This window comes from Oryzias melastigma, linkage group LG24 (assembly GCF_002922805.2).
Source record: "Oryzias melastigma strain HK-1 linkage group LG24, ASM292280v2, whole genome shotgun sequence".
NCBI classification, from domain to species: Eukaryota; Metazoa; Chordata; class Actinopteri; order Beloniformes; family Adrianichthyidae; genus Oryzias; species Oryzias melastigma.
The window spans coordinates 6,039,540-6,060,277 of NC_050535.1; the positions used below are offsets into that span (position 1 = coordinate 6,039,540).

A 20,738-nucleotide genomic window follows, 5' to 3' on the forward strand; every position below is an offset into this window, starting at 1 on the left:
CCAAGAAAAAAAAGCAAACTGATTTCATTCTTTCTGTCAATACGATAAAAAATAACAACCCACAGTGGGAGGCGTGTGTTATTTTTATACCAAGAAAAAGGAAAACGGTTATTTATGTGTGAAAGTTATGTAGGAGGACTGAGAAAAAGTCTTCAGCAGCAGAGAAGCAGAGGGGAAAAACTACACTAGAAATGGGCGATAGCAACCAACACCTAGCAACAGGCCAACACCGATTTATAATAAATGGTACAAAATAAAATATTTAATTAAATGTATTTTCAGTGCTACGTTAAAAAATAAACTTGGCAACCATTTCTTTTAAAAAAAATGCTTACTAATAGAAGCAAAATCTCCTTTGATGCAAATCCGAGGCTTTGATGTTTGTACCTCTGAAGACCCCGGTGATCAAAGCAGCAGCAGAATCACGAGCAGCACTTAAAGCGCTCATTATTTCATTGTCCTCTAATGCTAAGCAGCGGATGACGGGCCCAGCTTTCTGACATTACAGCTGCGGTTTATCTGAATTCGTCCAGAAATGTTTTCCTGTCACCTATTTTTCCTCCACATACAAACAAAATGACCCAATTAACAGTCAGGAAGGAAGTGCGGATCCATTTGGCGTGCCACAGCTTGGAAAATTCAATCCACCGAACAGCCGTCTCCAGTGCTGCTAAAATATTCAGCTCTAACTTGTGTGTTTTTGTCTCTCGTCAAAGAACTGTGAAAGAAGAAATCAATATTTGTGCATGGAAAAACGACCTACGTTCTCCGTTAGTAATTTAAATACTCCTTGACTCAGCTCAGGAAGTGCTCACTCATATCCATCATCATAATCTCCAGTGCGGACTGAATCACTGCAGCACTCACTGACTGCTGTGCTCTAAAACGCTGCAAGTGACTCACTTTTACACTGTGGGAGGAAACCATGCAGCTCAGGACACCTGCTATCGACACAAATCTATAACACGCCGGCCAAGAAGATGTTCCAGAGCGCTGGGCCCGCTTGTTAAAACATCCGATTGTGTAACGCTCCCTCGTGTATTAATCCACTTGCTAATCGATATTAGATTCACATGTTCACTAAGCTGGTCGGTGGAGGCCCATGTCCAAAACTGCAGCTAATGTGCATTTTTAAAATCATTTTGTATCATATTTAGTGTTATGACTATGAATATTTCATTAATTATTATTAAAGGAGTGACAGAAATTAAGTTTTTGGTTATTATTATTGACAATCTTTCCTTAGTGTCTCATATCAACTATATTAAAGCAAAAATGTCAAAAATGCTAAATAATGTTCAAGGATCGTTAGATACCAGTTAACTAATCCATACTTGATCTACCGTATTGACATTTGGATAAACAAACAAACAAAACACAAATTCAATCTTCATTTAACAAAAAAAGCAATAGAAATAATCACAGGAAGTAACCGCAGGAATAATTCCATTACATTTTTAATTAATTATATAAAAATTCACAGATTTAATAAAGTATTGTATTTTAAAATGAATGCAAAATGCATTGTCAATGGAAATATGACAATAAAAAAACATGACAATTTGAAATGCAATTGCTTTTTTTGTTTGTTTGTATTTTAATATGGTCATATTGAATTATCATTTTTCATTGCAAAATGTAATTACATATCCCAACCCTGAATTGTATGTTGAAATCGGAATTGCAAAATGCATTTTTTAATTGAAAAGAATTTCATATTACTTTGAATTATGACTCAAATGTTTGTATAGTGAAATATGTGTTTAAATTAAGGAATCCACATTTGTTAGTGTTAGTTATGTGGTGTATTTTTTTTCATTTTGTTTACCGTTTGGAGATAAGAAAAAAGTGTATCAATGGCTTTATTTATTAAGTAATGAAGGGTTAAAAAATGTTTTTTTCCCTTTCTGTTACCCTTACAAAAAAAATTGAAAATCAGTTTGAGGGAATGAAATAAATATATTTTTTAATGGAGATACTTGGTTGTGTCTTTGAGAACCACAACAAAATTTATTTTTTTAAGGAGCAGTAAATTTACAGAAAAATAAAACTTTAAGCTGCAATATTTTACTTTTTTTTTTTGCTTGAACAAATGGCAAAACTCTTAACGGACAAAGAATCAACAACCTCAGCTAAACTTTAAGTAAACCTACACTTCATGACACGAATCAGAATTCTTCCCACTTATTTTTGACCAACTGCCGGACAGCTGTGCGGAACTTTGGGATTGACGTCATGTTTCTTTCATAATTTCTAAAAAGGGAAATGACATTTCCACTGGAATTCCTCACCATATTGGTGATGTCCGGGTATGCGGACTCCACCAGCACCCCTCTGTAGGTCGACACATATTCGACTAGTTCGTTGAGCGTGGCCCTCTTGATCTCCTTGCTCTTCAGGTCCGTCACGGAGTCCAGGAAGTCGAAGAGAACGCAGCACTGGCTAATCTTCTGCATGAAGAGCTCCTGCTGCTCTGAGGACGGGGTATCTGGAACAAAAGGAGGAAATGGAAGAGGAGTTCATTCACTTCTGACAAAAAAAATGATGCCACTTATCATCAAGGCGAGTTCACTTTGATTTGGAAACTTTGAGGTTTTCAAAACTAGTTTTTTGCAAGAAAAACACTAATGGTCACAACATACATTCCCTTCTAAAAAAACAGTCTTGGCTTTGACAGCAAATGCCTTTCAGTTGTCAAGCTTAACCCAATCTAAGCTAGGAGCAAGACCTGGCAGGCGTCCAAAAGCACACAGACACGCTGTCCAGTTATGTTGCCATCCAGCAACGCAGCAGCCCTTTCTGTAACCGCAGCATGCAGCTACAGCTGAGGCGAAGCCGCACGCTCGGTTTGATTTACAGCAGCTTAGCAACCAGATACTCCAAAGGTGATAGGGGTTATGCTAAATTATACGCCGTCCACGAAAGCTTAGTGTACTGAGGAGCCAAAAGTCTTCATTAAATGTCTCAGATGCATGCTTAATTAAATTCTTTTACAGACATAAACCTTTAAAAATCCTAAATTCTCTTCTCAACTTAAACTTGAATCAACCCAAATGGAAATGATGTATAAAAAGCTCATTTTAATAAATAATTTTACCACTGACTGTATATAGAGAACTGGACCGAGCAAGTGGTTTACTTCCAGCTCCAACCAAATGAAGTCAATTCGGTTGTCATTTTTTTGCAATAAGGACGTCACCATGTTGGAACCAGAAATTGTCAGCGATTGGTCGACCTTTCTACCACTTTCACCAATCAGGAGTGAGCTTGTTGGAAGGTCACACCCCCGTCGATTGAATATGGACTCAGATTGATACATTTCTAACTTCAATAATTTCACTAAAGAAAAAGTATGAAAAAACAATTAGGATTAGCAGGAACGTTAAAAAAAGGTAGCAGAGCAAGAGAGGTTATTCTGACTAATAGCTGTTTATTTCTTTATAGAAGTCTATGGGATTTTGGCTTCTTGATTGATAGAATATTGACAAAAAAAAAAACCCCTACAGAAGCATGTTTTATTTACACATTTAGAAAATGTGTTTGCACATATTTAGTAGGGATGCCACAACCCTCAGTTTAAAGTTCAACTCCAAACATCTGTTGATCTTTTTTAAAAAGCGTTCCCTACTGGTGTATTAATTATGTTTATGCAGTTTTTAGGCAACATTTTTTTTAAATGGTCGTCTTTAAGGACACTTTCTGCAGAGCAGAGGTAGTTTATTCAAAATTTATTACAATTTAGGTCATTAATTCACAAAAAGTGCGGCGACGCAGATTTGGCGTCCGGCAAAAATTTGAGCCCAACAAAACAGATTTAGGGCATCGGAGAGGCCAGAACAGCGAGGTCGGACATGATCATATGCAGTGGAGGTTCCTCTTGTACTTTTAAAGTTACGTGAAGACACCGGCGGTTGCATTAGAACCGTGGAGTCTGGGGTAAGCCAGCTTTGAGCCACATGCCAGCTGAGACAAGGAAGACGTACATGGATCTATTTGTCAGTTAGTGGATGCATTGATATGGGGCGGAGCAGGGACCTTGCAGATTGTAGCACCAACATCACTCCTACAAGCTTTTCCCAATTTCTTTTATTTTTTTTTTTGGTCTGCTGTTGATTCTCAATAATTTGAATAAAGAAATAAATTTTAAAAATCCTACAAGAACATGATAAAAAAAAGTCACATCATTGAACCAAATCGTGGGGAAAGTGAATTGTTTCATCCTAGATTTCCATTTGTTTAGACCATATGTATTGTGATAAATTTAAGAAGGATTTATTATTTGTTGTTTTATGACACTACACCAGGCTTGAATCTTAATTATTTGCCTGATCCTAAAGGGGATCATCGCATCTCTTGAGTTAATTTTCCTTCACACAATATTGAAAACTGCTTGGCTGAACTCATAAAACCGATCAAAACACTTGATATCCGTTTATCTCCGTTTCAGAGCAGGAGGTGTGACATTCACAAAGCAAATCAGGGAAAAACGTCACCAAGCTGCAACTCAAGAGTCCACCAGCGCAGTAGGACTGCTGACTAACAGCAACACTGAGAAATGCCTCTTCACTACATCACGCTTTCTGACTACAAGGAGTCAGGAAGGGATGAAGCAGAACCAAGTAATAATGAGTAACTAAAGCCATCTTACCACTAGTAAGAGTAAGCTCTCCTGCACTACTGCAGCCAAAAAACTCAGAATGAATTTCACACGCAGTGAAAATGTTCCAGTGGTGTTGACAGCTGACAAAGTACTTATGCAACTGAAGTCTGGAGGTCAGCCATCCGCTTGCCGCTCAGACCGAACTCAATATGCGAGTGTAACTGTACCACACTGTCTAGTTAACACACTACTTTACTTTAAAGCCAATTTTCCAAAGGATCTCATCTCAAAGGATTCCTCAGTGAAAGGGCAGACTGAATACCAGACTGGAACAACAACAAAAAAGGATGAAAGGGCCAAGATGCCCCTGCAGCCATGTCAACATGACACATAAAAAGCTCATCTTTCCACCCTGGAAGGGATATTTTCAAAACATGCAGCAGGTATGGAATAATCGAGGCCTAAATATCTAGTTTGCAAACAACAAAAATCATAGAAGAAATAAAAATGTATGAAAATGAAGAAAATTAATCCATCTGTATCTGTGACCTCCAGAAAGCATAATCAAATTATCGCAATACTAATCATGAATATATAAACTTTAAAGCGTTACGAATTACACATCGAGAAGAAACAGCTAAAACACTGTCAGGCATTATAACCCTTATTTATACGTTGGTCACTTGATAAATTTAAACATTTTAGATAATAAAAATGAAGGAAAAAAATTCTCTCTGGCTTGTTTTTGTTCAAAAGATTGTCGGATAATTTGAATCGTTTCTTTTTATGTTGGTTTTTTGTTGTTCTTGTTCAAAAATAAAATTTAAAAAACAAAAAGATCTGCATAGTGTCATATAACATGTGCTTGGTTAAACATTGTGCTTAATGGTGATTAATCACAAAAGTGCGATTTATTTTTTTTAATCGACTGACAGCACTAATTAAAAATAAACAATCTAAATGTTTGTGGTTTAATATTGTGATTATTCGCAGATAATAAGTAGTAAGCAAATACTGTGACTAAAAAAATATCAATAATCGCGATAAATCGCAATTCTTTTTTTCCAAGTTTACGATTAATTAGTTGAATATTTTTAATCTATTCCCAGCCCTAATAATTTTCAATATTAGCCGTAATCAAGGCAGAAACAGCTCAGCATCCCACCAAACATTAAACACTAAACAGTTTAGCCTTTAAATGCTTGAAGAATATCTGTCCATAAGCATGTCCTTAAAGTGTTTTTTTTTTTTAATAATGCACCACCACAAAAGCCTCAATGATATTCACAGTCTGTGCAAAGAATGACTATACTGCTGCTTCACTGAAATTTAAAAATCCTTTCTTCAAATTCTAAAAGGTGATAAACGTGATATAACTACCTCAAAAACTAACTTATTTCGACTCCAAGACACACACTGGTTAGGCTCGATATTGTCTGACATGCAGATAGTTTTCCCAACATCTGGCTATTTTTGTCTTTAACACAGAGATGCATTAGTGCAGATTCCTCAGGGTGCTCAGCAAAGGAAGTACAAAAAAAACATCAAATTAAAATGACTTAACTAAGCTTTAAATCAAAAAGACTAGCAGAAACACATATATGGGATCAAACTGTGAATGAAATGATGCTATAGGCTCTAGATATAATGGTGTGGATTTTAATTTAGAGGAACAAAGAGTGGTTTATTTGAAGGATACAGTTGAACTCTTTTAGTCCCTGAAGGAGAATTACTCAGAGCCACACAGCGTAACAGCATGGCTGGTTTACAAACGGACACGAGTCAAAAAGGCTCAGGGTGAAAAACACAAACCAGCCTTTAGATGTTCCAGATATTATATTAAATTAATCTTTTAGATCATTCCTTTTTTTTTGGTTTGTTTGTTTTTTTTCTCCAATATTTAACTTCTGCAGCTTCTACCTGGTCAAGCGTCTCCCCATTTGGACCCATGGTGGCCGGAATCATCAGATTGGCGTCTGGTCATCGCCGGGCTCCCGGCCCATAATCAACATCCATCATCGAGTGTCCACGCCGCTACCATACGGTTTTGAACAATGAGTGAGACAGCAGTCTGAAATCGGCCAATCATCAGAGGATTTAGGGGACCTCGGAGACCCCCCGATCAGTCAATTAGTGCTGCTTCCTTCCTCGTGGTAAAATTTTCTTAAGACCTCAGCTGTGGCGTGTAAAAATGTGGTCACCTGCCGAACTTCCTAAAAATCTTGCATTGATTTAGGTCACCGCGAGGTGGCATTGTGGGTATTACAGGTTAAAATGGTTAACAAAGGTGTACTGACCATTTCTAATGACTGTAGCAATTGGTCTTAATTGGTCACCAAGACTAATCGAGTCTAATTCAGTAAAATAAACAAACAGCAATTATATTCATATTTAACCTCAAATGTATTCATTCATAAAAAAAATATTAAAAAAATACACAGCTTGAAATAAAAAAATAAAACTGCTGCTTTATGTTGAGCTACAATGACAAAGTTGGTTAAACAACAAACTATTCAGTCATTATGGTTATTAGATTCATGAATACCTGAATGGTTTTGCACACACTCCAGTCAGAATAATGCAATATGTTGTAACTTTATAACTAACTAAATCATTTAGTAATATAATAAGGGAACAGTTTAAATGAAATGAAAAAAGTTATTAAATCATTAAACAGTGTGAGCCTTCACGTTTGCTTTTAACACTTTCCATTTGTCATTTATTAACAGCACCAAGGTTCAAATACTGAACACAAACTCATTTGAACCAATGTACACATATGAACAAGACAAACAAAAAAAGATAACACGACAAAGAACAGGTTGAATGGGAAAACGAAGACAGAATTTACTCTATGATTCAGGGCCCTACAGAGTAAGCAGGGAGGAGAAATACTGTAGCAAAGCATCTCAGCCTAATGAAGATGACAAAAAACAAGAAAGGAAGTAATGAAAATGAATCAGCAAAAACTCATCTTTGAAGTGATGACTTCAACAAGTTGAAACCCTTTGAGATTCACTTTTGAAACACAGCACATTTTGACATCCACAGATGTGTGAGCGTGCAGCTTCTTAGTACAACTGTCGCTTCTTACAGACAAAAAAAGAAAGAAATCAGAAAAAAGTTAACTGTGCGTTTCAGGTGTGTGACGGTACGCACAGGTAGTACAGTGAAAGTGTAAATACACCAGATCCTGACCTATTCGCAGCAAACATATTTACACTATACTGAGATTGACCCCTCCGTTTCTGTACACAAAGACCTGTCCCTTGGTTGGCCATAAATAATTCACAGAACTCAATGGGCAAACAGAAAGAAACCCAAGCAAACGGAGGGAAAGTATGCAGGTCAGGTAAACTCCAAACTCACAAATCAGGCACTCGTCTCTTGAGATTTGTTCTGCTCACGTTGCAGATATACTCAATAAAAAAGAAAAGTACAGGAATATAACTGTTTTTTTTTTTTTTTTTGCTATTGTAAAAGTGGTAAAAACTGGTGGGTTTAATAGAGGATCAAAACTAAACTTCTACAAATATTAGAAGTTCTAGAAAATAAGGGAAAAGTCAACAAAAGTATTAAATATTTCGTAGTCAACTTATGCACTTCTAACCCTTTTTACTCTATTTTTGTTTGGCCAAACTGAAGCTGCTTAACTTATTTACTAGATGCCATGTGTCATTAGAAGACAGCTTAAATCATAGATATGGATGGATGATGTTTGACATCACCCATGGGATTATGAATGGCAAAAACAAAGCCTTAAGTGGAAAGAACCTGTTGACCACAGTTTCCTTCATCCCACACGATCAAGAAGGACTAAGTTTGCTGGGATCAACAATTGGACAAATCAAAGAAAAGAAACTCTCTAAAAAATGTACAAATCTCCAAGAGACAGTAGACAATAACATGGCCCCGAGATGGTGCCTGAGCATCATTAGCCGGAAGTCCTCAAACAAATTTCGAAGGAAGTTCACAATCTTCCCCTAGAAAAACTTTAGAACCGGGTTACATTAGGGTTGGGGTAAGGGTTAAGAATTTTCTAATGTATAGATACCCAAATTTTTCTTACAGCTAATGATGAATAATGTTGTGTTAAGGTACCATCTTGCCTGCAACAAGGTCCTTCTCCAAATCTAAGCTCCAATAAAATCCAAAACATATGATTTACAACAAATAAATTAATAAAATTCACCATTTACTGTGATTTTTTTTTTTATGAATAATAAAGCAATAAACATCAAACGCTTCAAAAACCAAACTGTACACTGGTCTGTTTTGGGAGAATTGCACCATTTTGAAACCACCCTCTAGTGGTCTCTGGAGGAACTGCACTGTTTAGTAGTTCCAAGGTTTTTTATTTGTAAACAGAAGACGGAGGCTGGTTTAGATCCAATATATGTTAGAAAAAAAACATTTAAACACTCATTAGGGACAAACAAGTAACCTGCATTTAACATTTTTATTTAAATGACATCTTAACATGTAGATAAAAACACATTTAGACAGACATGCTATAATTGACTATAATTGGGACTCGATTGTTCCTGTCACTACAGAGCTAACACTGCTGTTAGTTTGACTAGCAGGGTGTGGTAAGGAGAAGTTGTGACTGTGTGGGTGTGCGCAGGAATTTGTGTGGTTAAATTGCGTAGCTTTAAAACTATATTTGACTGCATTCTTACACATGGGTGTAGATTCCAACCCGTCATCGTGTCAACTATTAACACTTTGATATGTTCACGTGTTAGTCTAAGAGGGCTGCCTCAAACTGGGACAGAAAGATGACATTTCATAATACATCGGCACTTATTTACACATAATTACCAATTACTATAATCTGAGTAATATTGAAGTGGTATGAAGTTCCCCTAATTGTGCTTGATGAAGAAGTATTCAGAGTAGTTTGGGATTTTTACTAATAATTTCCCTACAGATCAATCAGTTTGAATCAGTTATGACTAAGACATTCAGAAATAATGTGGTGCAAAGGATGAGCGGTCGACCTTCGATCGGAAGGTCACAGGTTCGAATCCTGCCCATGTGGTCGAACTGTCCTTAGGCACCCAGATTGCTCTTGGTGGTTATGGGTTGGTGCCAGTGTGTGAATCAGACTATAAAGTGCTTTGGGCCTTGTATAAAAGGTAGTAAAATGCTACACCATTTACCATTAACAAATAAAAGAAGCTATAAAGAAAACTGACAAAACAACAAGTAATTGAAATTAACAGACAACAAAAACACAAATTCATAATTTAGACCCCAAAGGGTAAATATCATTTGTTTCTAATAGAAAAATCTATATATATTTTTTTAAATCACTATATCAAAAACAATTTGGGGGGACTAATTTAATAATGAATTAAATGAAAGATAATTCCCTGAAAACACCATTCAAAGCTAAATTGTGAAACAGACGAGGCTACAGTGCTATGTTCCTACAAGACTCTGATCATATCTCAGAATTACAACTTAAATATGAAATTTGCATCAATAATTCACTATAATACACTTTTTTTGATAAATTCCTATTTGTGGTGCTCCTATTACACCCCATCAGATCCTAAATATAGTTGAATCAATGAGGATAAATGTCTGCAGGTCCAAGTAACAAAGCACGTGCTTCTAATCTGGATACAGCAAGGATGATGATTAGGTGTTTAGCTCTCATGATGGAAGTTAAGTAAGTCAAAAGGTTGGAACAGCCATTACCAGACTTAGTTTCTAAGCATTAGCACTTTTGAAGGCGTAATTAAAGCCATTTATGGCACCAAAAAAAATTAAATTTCTTGATTTCTATTTAACTAAAACTGATCTTTATGCTTTGAAAAATCTATTTCATTGATGGAGAAGATCAAAAGGAAACTTTATTTGGAACGTTTCCCTGGCTTGCTCTCAAGGCTTGCGACTGCCATGGCAACAGCATTGGTCACTGAATGACTCATCTTTTTAGTGTCTATCTCACAACGGGAGCTATAAGCACTTCAGCTTCTACACTACAAGAGAGGAAAAACCTGCTTTTAGGCTACTATCTTTTAGTAGTTTGGGAAGATGGCTAAAAAAAGAAATGCTCATTTCTGGGTGGTTTGGCAGGAAGGACAAGAGCAGCTGATTCAACTTTACAGGAAAGAACACAAAGTACATTAATGTTAAGTTTGATGTTTGAGTGATTTATAAAGACGAAGGATGTGAGGATTTTTTTTTTTTTGTTTCAGACATTTAGTAAACTTATCCCTATAATTTAGAATTATACCCCATTTACTGAAGTTATGCTTTGAGTGTAAGCATAAATTACTGCAACATTTGAGAACACAATGTATTTTACAATATAGCATAAAAAAGGAGAAGGATTTTTTAAAAACAGCTTTAAAGTACACATAGCTCAATAAGAAAATGTATTTTAAGGTACCACGTTTTTGTAAGATTAGCATGCATTTTCGTTAAAGTGTCACACATAAATCCCAATACCATCCCTCTCTTTATATCAGTACCTAAAGTCTAGCATCAATCACAAAAAACTGTCGGGAAAAATGCTTTAACAAATGTTAAACTAGTGGGGAGAATATAAACAACTCTGAAAATAAATTAATTTACAATAAAAGCCCCAAAAAGCTCATTGGGGGAAAAAAAACAGTTTTAAAAATGCATCTAAATTGTAAAAAAAATATTTTAACACTTACTTTCTAAAAATAATGAATATTTTATCCCCAACTTCAGTTTAAGTGACCCTATCTTGAAAGTTTATCACTGGTTTCTGCCATCATCATTATACTGTTAAACTTCCAAAGGTGCAGTGAGATGAAAAAGTGTCAGAAAATATTTTTTTGTTCAACTTCTGCTCATGCAATTCTATATTTAGATTAGTGAGCTTTGCAGACAAGTTGCAAGGCCAAAACGCAAGTAGGGATGCATATGAATCAGACAACAGAACACTGGAAAACATTTAGAATATAGCAGAAAATATAATGCTTAGGTGTCAAAGGGGTGAAAACGTAAAAATCCTCATATGTGGGGAGTAAATGAAGCCTGCATTATAAAGGAAAACATTTAAATATTCTAAATTATATAAAAAAATGTAAAAGGATTTCCCCAAAAAGCGAGCAGAAGCATCTTCCAGAGGGATGATTAGTCTGTTGCTTTATCACTTTAACAAACCATTAATATATATATATATATATTTTTAGAATAAATCTGCTTTTTGTAGGTCAAAATGATTTAAACATATTCAATATTGTCAGTGTTGAAAATGCTAGTTTTGTTTTCACCATTTGACTGTGCAAAGCAGCTCCAAAGACTTGACCGGACAAGTTCTCGAGTTTTGCTCTTCCTCATAAAAGACAGTTATTAAGCTGTTGCAGCTCGTCAGGGCTCAAAGCTAAAGCATATTTTCAAATTAAAGTTCACTCAGACAGATTGTCCATTATTTAATTTACAGTGTAATGTTACTTTAAACTACATAAAAGCTGTATTTTGTTAAAAAATAAAAAAGTGCACATTGTAGATGTGTAAGACTCAAGATTAGTTTGACCTCAGGCTTGAGGAATCCAACTACTAGAATGCTCCTCACTTGGATTTTAACACATTCCCACGGGGTTGTGAAAGAGATAAAAACAGAAATATGGATTGGGTGACAAATGTATCACGGCAGGTATGCATTTGAGCAACTTTAGAAGACATTTTGGCGAGCAAACCGTAACTAACGAAACACGTAGAGCTCTTTAAATTTTAGGAAAACCTGTAAAATACCATCCAAAATCTTTGTCCTTTACCATACTGATAAAAATTCAGGAGTTTCTCCTATAAGAAAAGCCACATTTAGTGAAGGAGGCCTCCACCCTGCATGTCTGTCCCTACCTACAACACACAACCGTGCATCAACTAAAAACAGACAGCAAAGTTTCATACTGGCCACCCTTATTATCTCGCACAGTGTCACATTTCATTTGATGGTCGTGAATTCTCTGCTGCACAAGACCGAGTCTCTGCTGGCAGGCTGCCACTCACTTAAGGGCACACATGTCTCTTTAGGACAAATGAGGCGTAAAATGAACAGGTCAAAAACAAGCGAGCGTGCAGAGGGTGCCTCTGTCTGATGCACTCTGGTCTCAGAGTCACGTGAAGTGTTGGGCTCTGGATTTAAGGCTTGGATTTGGGTCGGGCGCACAGAATGGATGGGCTGCGGTATGGTAAAGTAACTCGGCCCCTGGCAAAACACCCGAGTTATAAATCAGACCTTGAACATAGTGTGTGACAAAAAAGCAAATCCACAAATGATGATTTAATTGATCAAAACTCAGGAAAACATGTGTGACTAAAGCTAGAATCCTTAATCCTTAACACATCCTAAAATATATATATATATATATATATATATATATATATATATATATATATAAAACATTTAGACAGAATGTGAATTCTTCTCCTACCCTGGCAATTGTAAGGGCATTTGGAGCGGTAGTGGTGTCCAAAATAGTTTTTAAGGGGCTTGTAGGGACTTATTACTATGTATCCCTCCGCTGTGACGGTGATAAAACCTATCTCTTTACGTGGGCGTACTGAAGCATAGAAGTTTACATTTAAATGCAAGTCATGACTTTTTGAAGTTATAAAAAACGATGCTATGCATTTTTCGAGCGAATGTCCGAATTTGAAGACACTACTTTTCCGTAACTCTCCGTTTGGAAGGATAAGGTCGAATCAGAATTCTTCTCATACCCCTACAGCATTGCCTATCCCTCCAATTGAAGGGGCATTTGAAGGGACAGGGGTGTCCAAATTTGTTTTTTAAGGAGGGAGCAAAAGGACTTTGAGTTCTGTATCCCTCCACTGGTAGGACAACTGAGAAAAAGCATGTTTCTTCACGTGCTCTAAAGCACAGAACATTACATTTAGGTAAAAAGTAATGACTTTTGTTTTTGCACGCCTGTCTTAAAGTTATAAAACCGTTGTTTTTACGTATTTCTGAGCACTAGCAGAGCTGTACTAATGTAGCTAACTGGCAACTATTGATGACATCATCAAGGGTTACCGACGTCTGACTTTGAAGACACTGGTTGTGTCCGAATTCGCCCCCTAATCCCTAACTACTAAAAAAACTATATAGTGCAGGACTATATAGTGTTTCGGGTTTTAGCTAATTCGGACACGGTGCTCACAACTCTTCTTTCGTTTTTCTTAACACCGGATATGACGTCATTGATTTCAAAAAGTAAAAATCTAATAAATACGAACCTTTCACGACATTTATTTATGACTCCAGTGTTCTGATGGTGAAAATGTTGTTGGTTTATTCAAACATTAGATTTAAACGTGTTTTTTTGTTCGAAATTGTTCAACCGCAATGCATTATGGTCTATATTTGCTAATCTATTAAGTATCAATGTGCACTATTTTTTCGCAAAGACTTCTGGGAAATTTCTAGTGCACTCAATTTTGGAATTGATAGATTCAGACCGCACTAGAAAATGGCGAACACGCTATATAGTGATTAGGGAGGGAATTCGGATACAACCTATTTTTCCATAACTCTCCATTTGAAGGGCAAAATGTAGGGGTAGGAAGAAGCTGTACAGTTCGGAGGAGAATTTGGATTTAGTCAGGGGCGGAGATAGAACATTTTATATAGGGGTGGGAGAGGGCAGAAGACTTTGGAAGGGTGGAAAATGAGAACAGAACAGAACGCCGTTACAGTTTCATTTATTGCTATTTTTGTAACACTTAAAGAAGCTTGAATTGATTATTTTGCTAGTGGGCAGCTGTCCCCCCTTGCCCCCCGTAGCTCCACCCCTGCTTTTAGTCAAATTATCCAGTAAACTATAATAAGCTTCTTCAAAAAATGAGGATTTTGAAAGCTAAAAATAAATAATTAAAATAAAATAGAGGCCTGACACTTTTGTCCTAATAAAAAACAAACATAATGGCATCCAGCAGGTTGTATGTGTTGGGTGTTAGGTAGCATTCTGACTATAGGTCGCATGCAGGATCTGAACATCCTGCAGACTGCATACGATAGTGGTCAGCACAGACTATTTAAAGCGGTAGGCCCCTTCATCCTCTTACCGTACCTTTGAGCTGCGGCAGCGGGGAAAGCTCCACTGGAGCGCTTTGAGTGCGGTACTGCGAGGAACCCTGGGATTTTCTCTGTCTCTGCGCCTTCCTCACGGACTTCCTCGTGAAGCCGTCCACTTTCTCGGATGCTGAGATGGTCGACATTGTAATGGGGGGAAAAAATCTGATGGAGGTTCCCGGCGAGCTGTTTATCAGATGACAGGTTCTTCACATCAGCTTTAAATTCAACTGAGCCCGTCGCTCTTTTCCTTCCCCACCGAGTCTTGTTATTCTGTTTGACCCAACATCTTCGCTTGGTATCGTTCCCCGACGAATATTTAACGCGAAAGCGCCCGCACTAGCCTCATAAATACCGCTAAATTCAAATTCCCGAATAGCCGACTTTACTTACAGCTTAGGCGCGTGTGCAAAAGGTCTATTAATTGCGAAACGCGAGGAAGACATCGTCTTAAAAAGTTGCTCAAACGTGAACTTCGGCTGCAGCAAAATAGTAAAGCTACGCTGACAGCTAACGCACCTAGCTAACCTGCTAAATTTTAGCCAACGTTATGTGCCGAATGAAAATCTCCACCGCTGTCGAGGAAAAAAAGTTACAAATATACCCGCCAAACGGGGGTCACAACGCGCTTCGTTAAAAGACGAACTTCACGACTTCAAATACTGTAAAATTAACCAGACTTCCGCTGAGCATATTTTCCAAACTATCTCAGATCGATGAAGTTAAATTTCGCTCGACGGATTCATTCAGTCCTTGAAAGTTAGCCTCGTCTGCAGGAGAATAGATTTGCCGTCTTCGCTACTCGGAGCAGAACGTCGATTTCCCTCTAGATTTGTCTAAAAAAGACCAAGAATTAACTTCGTTTCGGGGAAAGCAGGCAGCCATAAACACTCCCAGTCGTTCCGTCGCTGTCTGTCTGTGCGCTGGCCCGAGGAGCGATGACAGGTGTACGTCACTGATTGACGTCTCGGGTAGCCAATGGCAAGAGGGGACTCATAAATTGGAAACTTTTTCAGCCAGTCAGAAAGCGGAGAAAGCGGGACTTAAAAACGCAACATGTAAAAACAACTGGATGACGTTGAATGAGGCCTATAAGGCAGGTGTAGATATCAGACACATGAAAAATATATTATATATATTTTGTTACTAAACATTCTCTTTAAGAGAAAAGAAAAAAAGTTAAATTGAAAAAATAAACACAAAAAAATTCAAAATAAGATTAGCCTTATTTCATGTTTTAAACTGAATTTCAAAAATGTTCGAACTGCTTTTACAGTATTATTTTCATTTTATTGACTAGTAACTTTTAGTTTAATTAAATAAATGATTTTATTACATGTTAAAGTAACACGTTAAAGACACTGAGACAGCGTTTCTTTGAAAATGTTACACAATGCAGATCAATACTGTTTTATGCAGCGCAAGTCCATATTCCAGTCAATTGCAACTAAAAATCTCCTAAAAGGGGCTTTTTTTGCAGATATAAAAATACCTGACATTAAAAAAAAGCTATGAAATTTTGGCATTATTCTAACCCAGCTTTCCCCACCACCCATTAATAAAACACAAAAAACATAGAAAGGAATCACAACAAGAATCAACGCTCTTTAAAATTAAAGCAATTTGACCACAAAGCAAACATGCAATGTAAATACAAATAAACTGAGATGAACAATTTACATGGATGAAAAATGTCCAAACCACATATTTGAAAAAGAATGGTTGGCTTGAATCTGTTTAGCTGAAATTTTAAAAGAAAAAACATTTTTATAAAATGCAGAATTTACCAGATAAATATTAATCTTTGCAGACTTTATACGAATCCTCCAGATGAGCTCATCCACTGAGATCTCCTGGGTTCACCACTGAAGCATCTTTTAAGGTGTTTGATTGGAATAAAATGGCAGATATAGAAATTCTAAACAGCAAAAACAAAAAAAAGGCAAATAATACGTGAAACATAACTGTTCTTTTCATCTCAGAGCGTTTCTGCACTCTGACGTTCTGTTGGTCCACATAAAAATACCCTGAAGCTAAAAAGCACTCGAAGAACTGTTCAGTCCAGAGGGGCTTTAACGAAATACATGGAGATTTTCTTCATGGTCTGTGGTGAGCTGATGGTCTGAAAAAGAAAAAAATAAACTATTCAGATAAACAGGCATCACGTTTTTTTGAATTGGTGCATTTGAAATATTTGACCCCTATTTTATTGTGCTAAGCAGACAAAAACCGATGTTAGTGTACGTCTGAACTGATTCTTTTATATTTGCACAATTTACTTACTAGCAAAAAATAAGTAAAAAAAATTCTGAGCAAATAAAAACAATTAAATTTGACTTTTAAACACTATGCTCTGATAATATGTTGGTGGAATTGTTGATAAAAATAAAACAACTTAAACTTTAAGGTGACAATATTTGAACTTTTGGCTGAAAGAATGAATGAGTTCTGTACTTACTGGAGAAACTGGTGCTTTGACCTCTTGCTTCTTGTTGCTGCTGGGACTCCTGAGTCTTCCTTGAACCTTCTTCATCTTCTGACCCATCTCTGACAGCCAGTTCCTTGCTTGTGGACAGTAGTTCTCCTTTCCAGCCTGTCCTGGTGAAGCTTGTGTGAGGTCAGCTGGATGGCAGGTCGTCTTCGGCGGGGAGTCTTGAGCAGAACGGCAGACACTGGGAACGTTGTGGCTTCTTTTGGCCGCGGGGTAGAGTTCTGTAACGCAGTCGCACTGCTCCTCACAGTCCGGAGAACTGTCGCTAGTGTCCAGTCTGCGTTTGGCTCGTCGTTCTGCTGTGGATGTGCTGCTAACTGGACTCTGGGGGATCAGAACCCGGCGGGATGGAGGGGTAATCTGACCGGGAGATCCGTGTGTGGGAGATAACCACTGTTTGATGGAGCACGGCGTCCTCTGACGGACTACAGGCCTCTGAGAGGGGCTGTGTGATGTAGTGCTGGAGGGGAGAGGTAGGGCGGCGCTGTTGGGGGCACAGGCAGCGAGCTGGGGTGAGGTGAGACCACCGAAACTTTCTGTCCTCTGGGTCTTAGCAGGAGTTGACTCTGCCTTGACGAGGGGCCCTAAAAAAACAGAAGAAAAAAATATTTTTTTTAATCATATAATATAATTGAACAGTTATTTAGCAAGAACAGTAAAAATAATTACTTGGAGGCTTGGGTCGTGCCCAACCAACCAGGTTCAGATCCACCACAGATGTCTGAGCTTCATCCGTTTGCCGGTGAAGTCGCCAAATCCGTACAGTGTGGTCATCAGAGCAGGAAGCAATCTGCCAAAAAGCAAACAACAGAATTTCTAAATCCTTCTAATCCAGCAAGAAAGTTTAAAAATAAGATCAGTGTTTTATTTTAGTTTCTTGCAAATAGTGAATTCAAACACTAAAGCTCACAAACTTGCCTTTGTGAAATCTGTCGGGCACCACGCGACCGATGTCACTTCCTCGCTGTGACCCTGGAGCATCATGGGAGGATGTTGGGGGTCAGAGATCTGAAGCAGAGGAAGAGCCATGTTAAAAAAAAAAGGAACGCAGGAACTCGTCAGTCTTCAGCCAAGTTGAACGGAAAACAGGAATGAAACGCAGACTTTTTACCTTCCATATGTACGTGTGGTTGTCACTGGAGCCGCTGGCCAGGAACTGGTCATCGGGGCTGATGGAGGACTTCACATAAAACGAAGAGTTCTGGTGGCCACTGAAGACTGCCACTGTGTGTGAAAACATTACATTACTCCAATCATCTATTGAGCTATTTTAAAAGCATTTCCAGAAAGGGTTGTAGGGAAAAAAAATCAATTTGCCGATTCTTTATCGATTAAAAATGCTGACACTATGATATTTAATTAATTAGCAGCTCTACACCAAACCAAAACAACATTAAGATCTCACGAGAACCAGCTTGTGTTAAAAGTTCGGTCAGCCTCGTGGGTTTTTGTTGTTAAAAGACATATACTACTTAATTTTTTTTACTTAGGATGGGTACCAAACCGAAACTCTGTGCCACGTTGCTGCCAGTATGATATAAAGTTGTGCTTTGTAGTGGGCGAGTGAAGCAGCAAGGAGCTTCAAAAGTTAAAGACTTAAGTTAAAACTTAAAGAAAAAAAGTGAAAAATTGTTCTCGTATAGTCTTGGGATATCGTGATACGCATCGTATCGTGAGACGTGTATCGCAATTTGTAATTTAATGTATCGCCAATACACACCCCTAAATCTCAGTGGCCTTTCAATTATGATTATGGCCTTTTTAGCCAAAATAAATAAATAAAAACTGTGGTTTTCTAGGGCAGTTTCTGCAGAGCAGCAGTAGTTCATTAGAAGTAACCCCGCCCCCCTTCCCGTCACTCATCTTTTTGCATATCTCCCACTAGCTTACAGCTCCTCACAACCCCAACCTAACATTACCGGTGTAGAAAAAAATAAATGGCGAACAATATTGGAGCTTTCCAGTTCTGAGTGGGGGTACGTGTACTGATAAATATCTCACGATACGATATGTATCACGATAAGACTGCACCAGAATCATTCTTCACTTTTTTTTTTAAGTGCATGACTTATGTAGAGCTGCTCAAAGAGGCTCAGTGAGCTGCCAACTAGCGCTCAGAGGTTTAGGTAGAAAAGAAAAAAGTCAGACGCTGAATATCGTCAGTCAACATTTAAAATCGAAACAAGTATCGCAGACAAAATATCGTGATATATTGCCAAATCGATTTCCCCCTACACCCCTAGTTCTGAGCCAGATGCCAGTTCAGACAAAGAAGACAAAGACATTCATGGATGTATCAGAATGGAGCAGAGCAGGGAGGTTATGGCCCCGCCCAGCATATTTTCTATGCCACAAATACTCTTTTTTTTTTCAAATTGCATTTTGCTCTTGATTTACAAGAATTTGAATAAGAAATGTTAAAAATGCAATTAAAAAGCATAATTTTCTTTATATATGTCCTCCATTAGAAAATTGCCCGTGGAACTTGGTAAAAAGACAAAAAAAATACTAATTAAATAACATTTTTTCTAAATGGAAAAGCAAACTACTCATTTAAAAATCATTTGTCGATCATCATGTTGACTATATTGTGATTGTGTATTTAAAATGGCTGTCTACTTTGCATTGTGACATAATCAACCATACAAAAACCCAGTATTTAAGAATCATTTTCTAAATTTTTACATGTTTAGACTTTAAATTCTCAATAATGGCCACCCAGTGGATATTGATTGGAGTTTGAGGTTTGCTCCCTGCACCCAGTGGTGGTTCCAGCACATAAAGGACATCAGCCCCACCTAGTGAAACTTTAACACTCAACACATCCAGCCAGAAAGTGCCGACTTTGTACCTGGAGTCCGTTTCACTCCGCAGACATTGAACATGTAGATGCTGTCATCTGTGCAGTTGCACACGACGTTGGATCTAGAGGAATCCAAAACCAGTCCAGAATAACCTGCAGACGCACACAGACTTAGTCCACTGGGGTTCATTTGAATGTTTTATGTAAATCGATTTGCCCGAGCAGAAAAGAGCAGGACAAACCCAGCCGCATGCGTGTGCAGGACCCGGCGTAGGGATACGTCTGCAGAGGAGCGGGCTCGTGGCGGTGTGCGGCGTAGTTCTTCCTCAAATCCCACATTTTAATCACCCTAGTTTAGAGCAGACATTAAATTATTTTTTATGTCTTACAGCAGCTTTTTGTGAATAAAAATAGGGCGTATAATTACCCATCGACAGCTCCTGAGGAGATGAGCGTGTGCTGATCCCGAAACAAAACAACTGTAACACTCTGCTGGGTGTCCTGCAAACAAACAAAACAAAGTTACAGGTTTGCTTTCCCTTACCTCTGAACAAAACTAAAAAAAAAGTAATAATAAATAACTCACCACACTTGGCGCCATCCCACGCAAGCTGCTCCGCCTCTTCTTGTTTTTAGAGACGGGGTTCGCCTCCGCTTTGTGATGAGCTCCGCTGATCTGATTCACGTGTCTATAAAACCCATCTGAGAGGAAAACGACATAAGCATAACAATCATATAGATGATACATCACTTTATCATTTATAGATGGGGCTAACCC

The 20,738-nt window shown here is 37.8% G+C and overlaps 2 protein-coding genes across 2 annotated transcripts in view; both read right to left on the reverse strand.

Moving 5' to 3' along the window:
* The window catches only part of ppp2r5a (protein phosphatase 2, regulatory subunit B', alpha isoform), a 30,961-nt gene extending 15,320 nt beyond the window's left edge, over positions 1-15,641 (reverse strand). Inside the window, exons 1-2 of the mRNA XM_024291250.2 lie at positions 14,665-15,641; positions 2,292-2,488 (exon numbers count right to left, since the gene is read on the reverse strand). Of these exons, the coding sequence (XP_024147018.1) occupies positions 2,292-2,488; positions 14,665-14,812 (345 nt within the window). The 5' untranslated portion in view covers positions 14,813-15,641. The remainder of the gene's footprint in view (positions 1-2,291; positions 2,489-14,664) is intronic.
* A 599-nt stretch (positions 15,642-16,240) lies between these two features.
* Positions 16,241-20,738, reverse strand: part of dtl (denticleless E3 ubiquitin protein ligase homolog (Drosophila)) — a 6,509-nt gene continuing 2,011 nt past the window's right edge. Inside the window, exons 7-15 of the mRNA XM_024290843.2 lie at positions 20,547-20,662; positions 20,388-20,461; positions 20,203-20,309; positions 20,009-20,113; positions 18,269-18,381; positions 18,076-18,165; positions 17,827-17,947; positions 17,125-17,741; positions 16,241-16,788 (exon numbers count right to left, since the gene is read on the reverse strand). Of these exons, the coding sequence (XP_024146611.1) occupies positions 16,723-16,788; positions 17,125-17,741; positions 17,827-17,947; positions 18,076-18,165; positions 18,269-18,381; positions 20,009-20,113; positions 20,203-20,309; positions 20,388-20,461; positions 20,547-20,662 (1,409 nt within the window). The 3' untranslated portion in view covers positions 16,241-16,722. The remainder of the gene's footprint in view (positions 16,789-17,124; positions 17,742-17,826; positions 17,948-18,075; positions 18,166-18,268; positions 18,382-20,008; positions 20,114-20,202; positions 20,310-20,387; positions 20,462-20,546; positions 20,663-20,738) is intronic.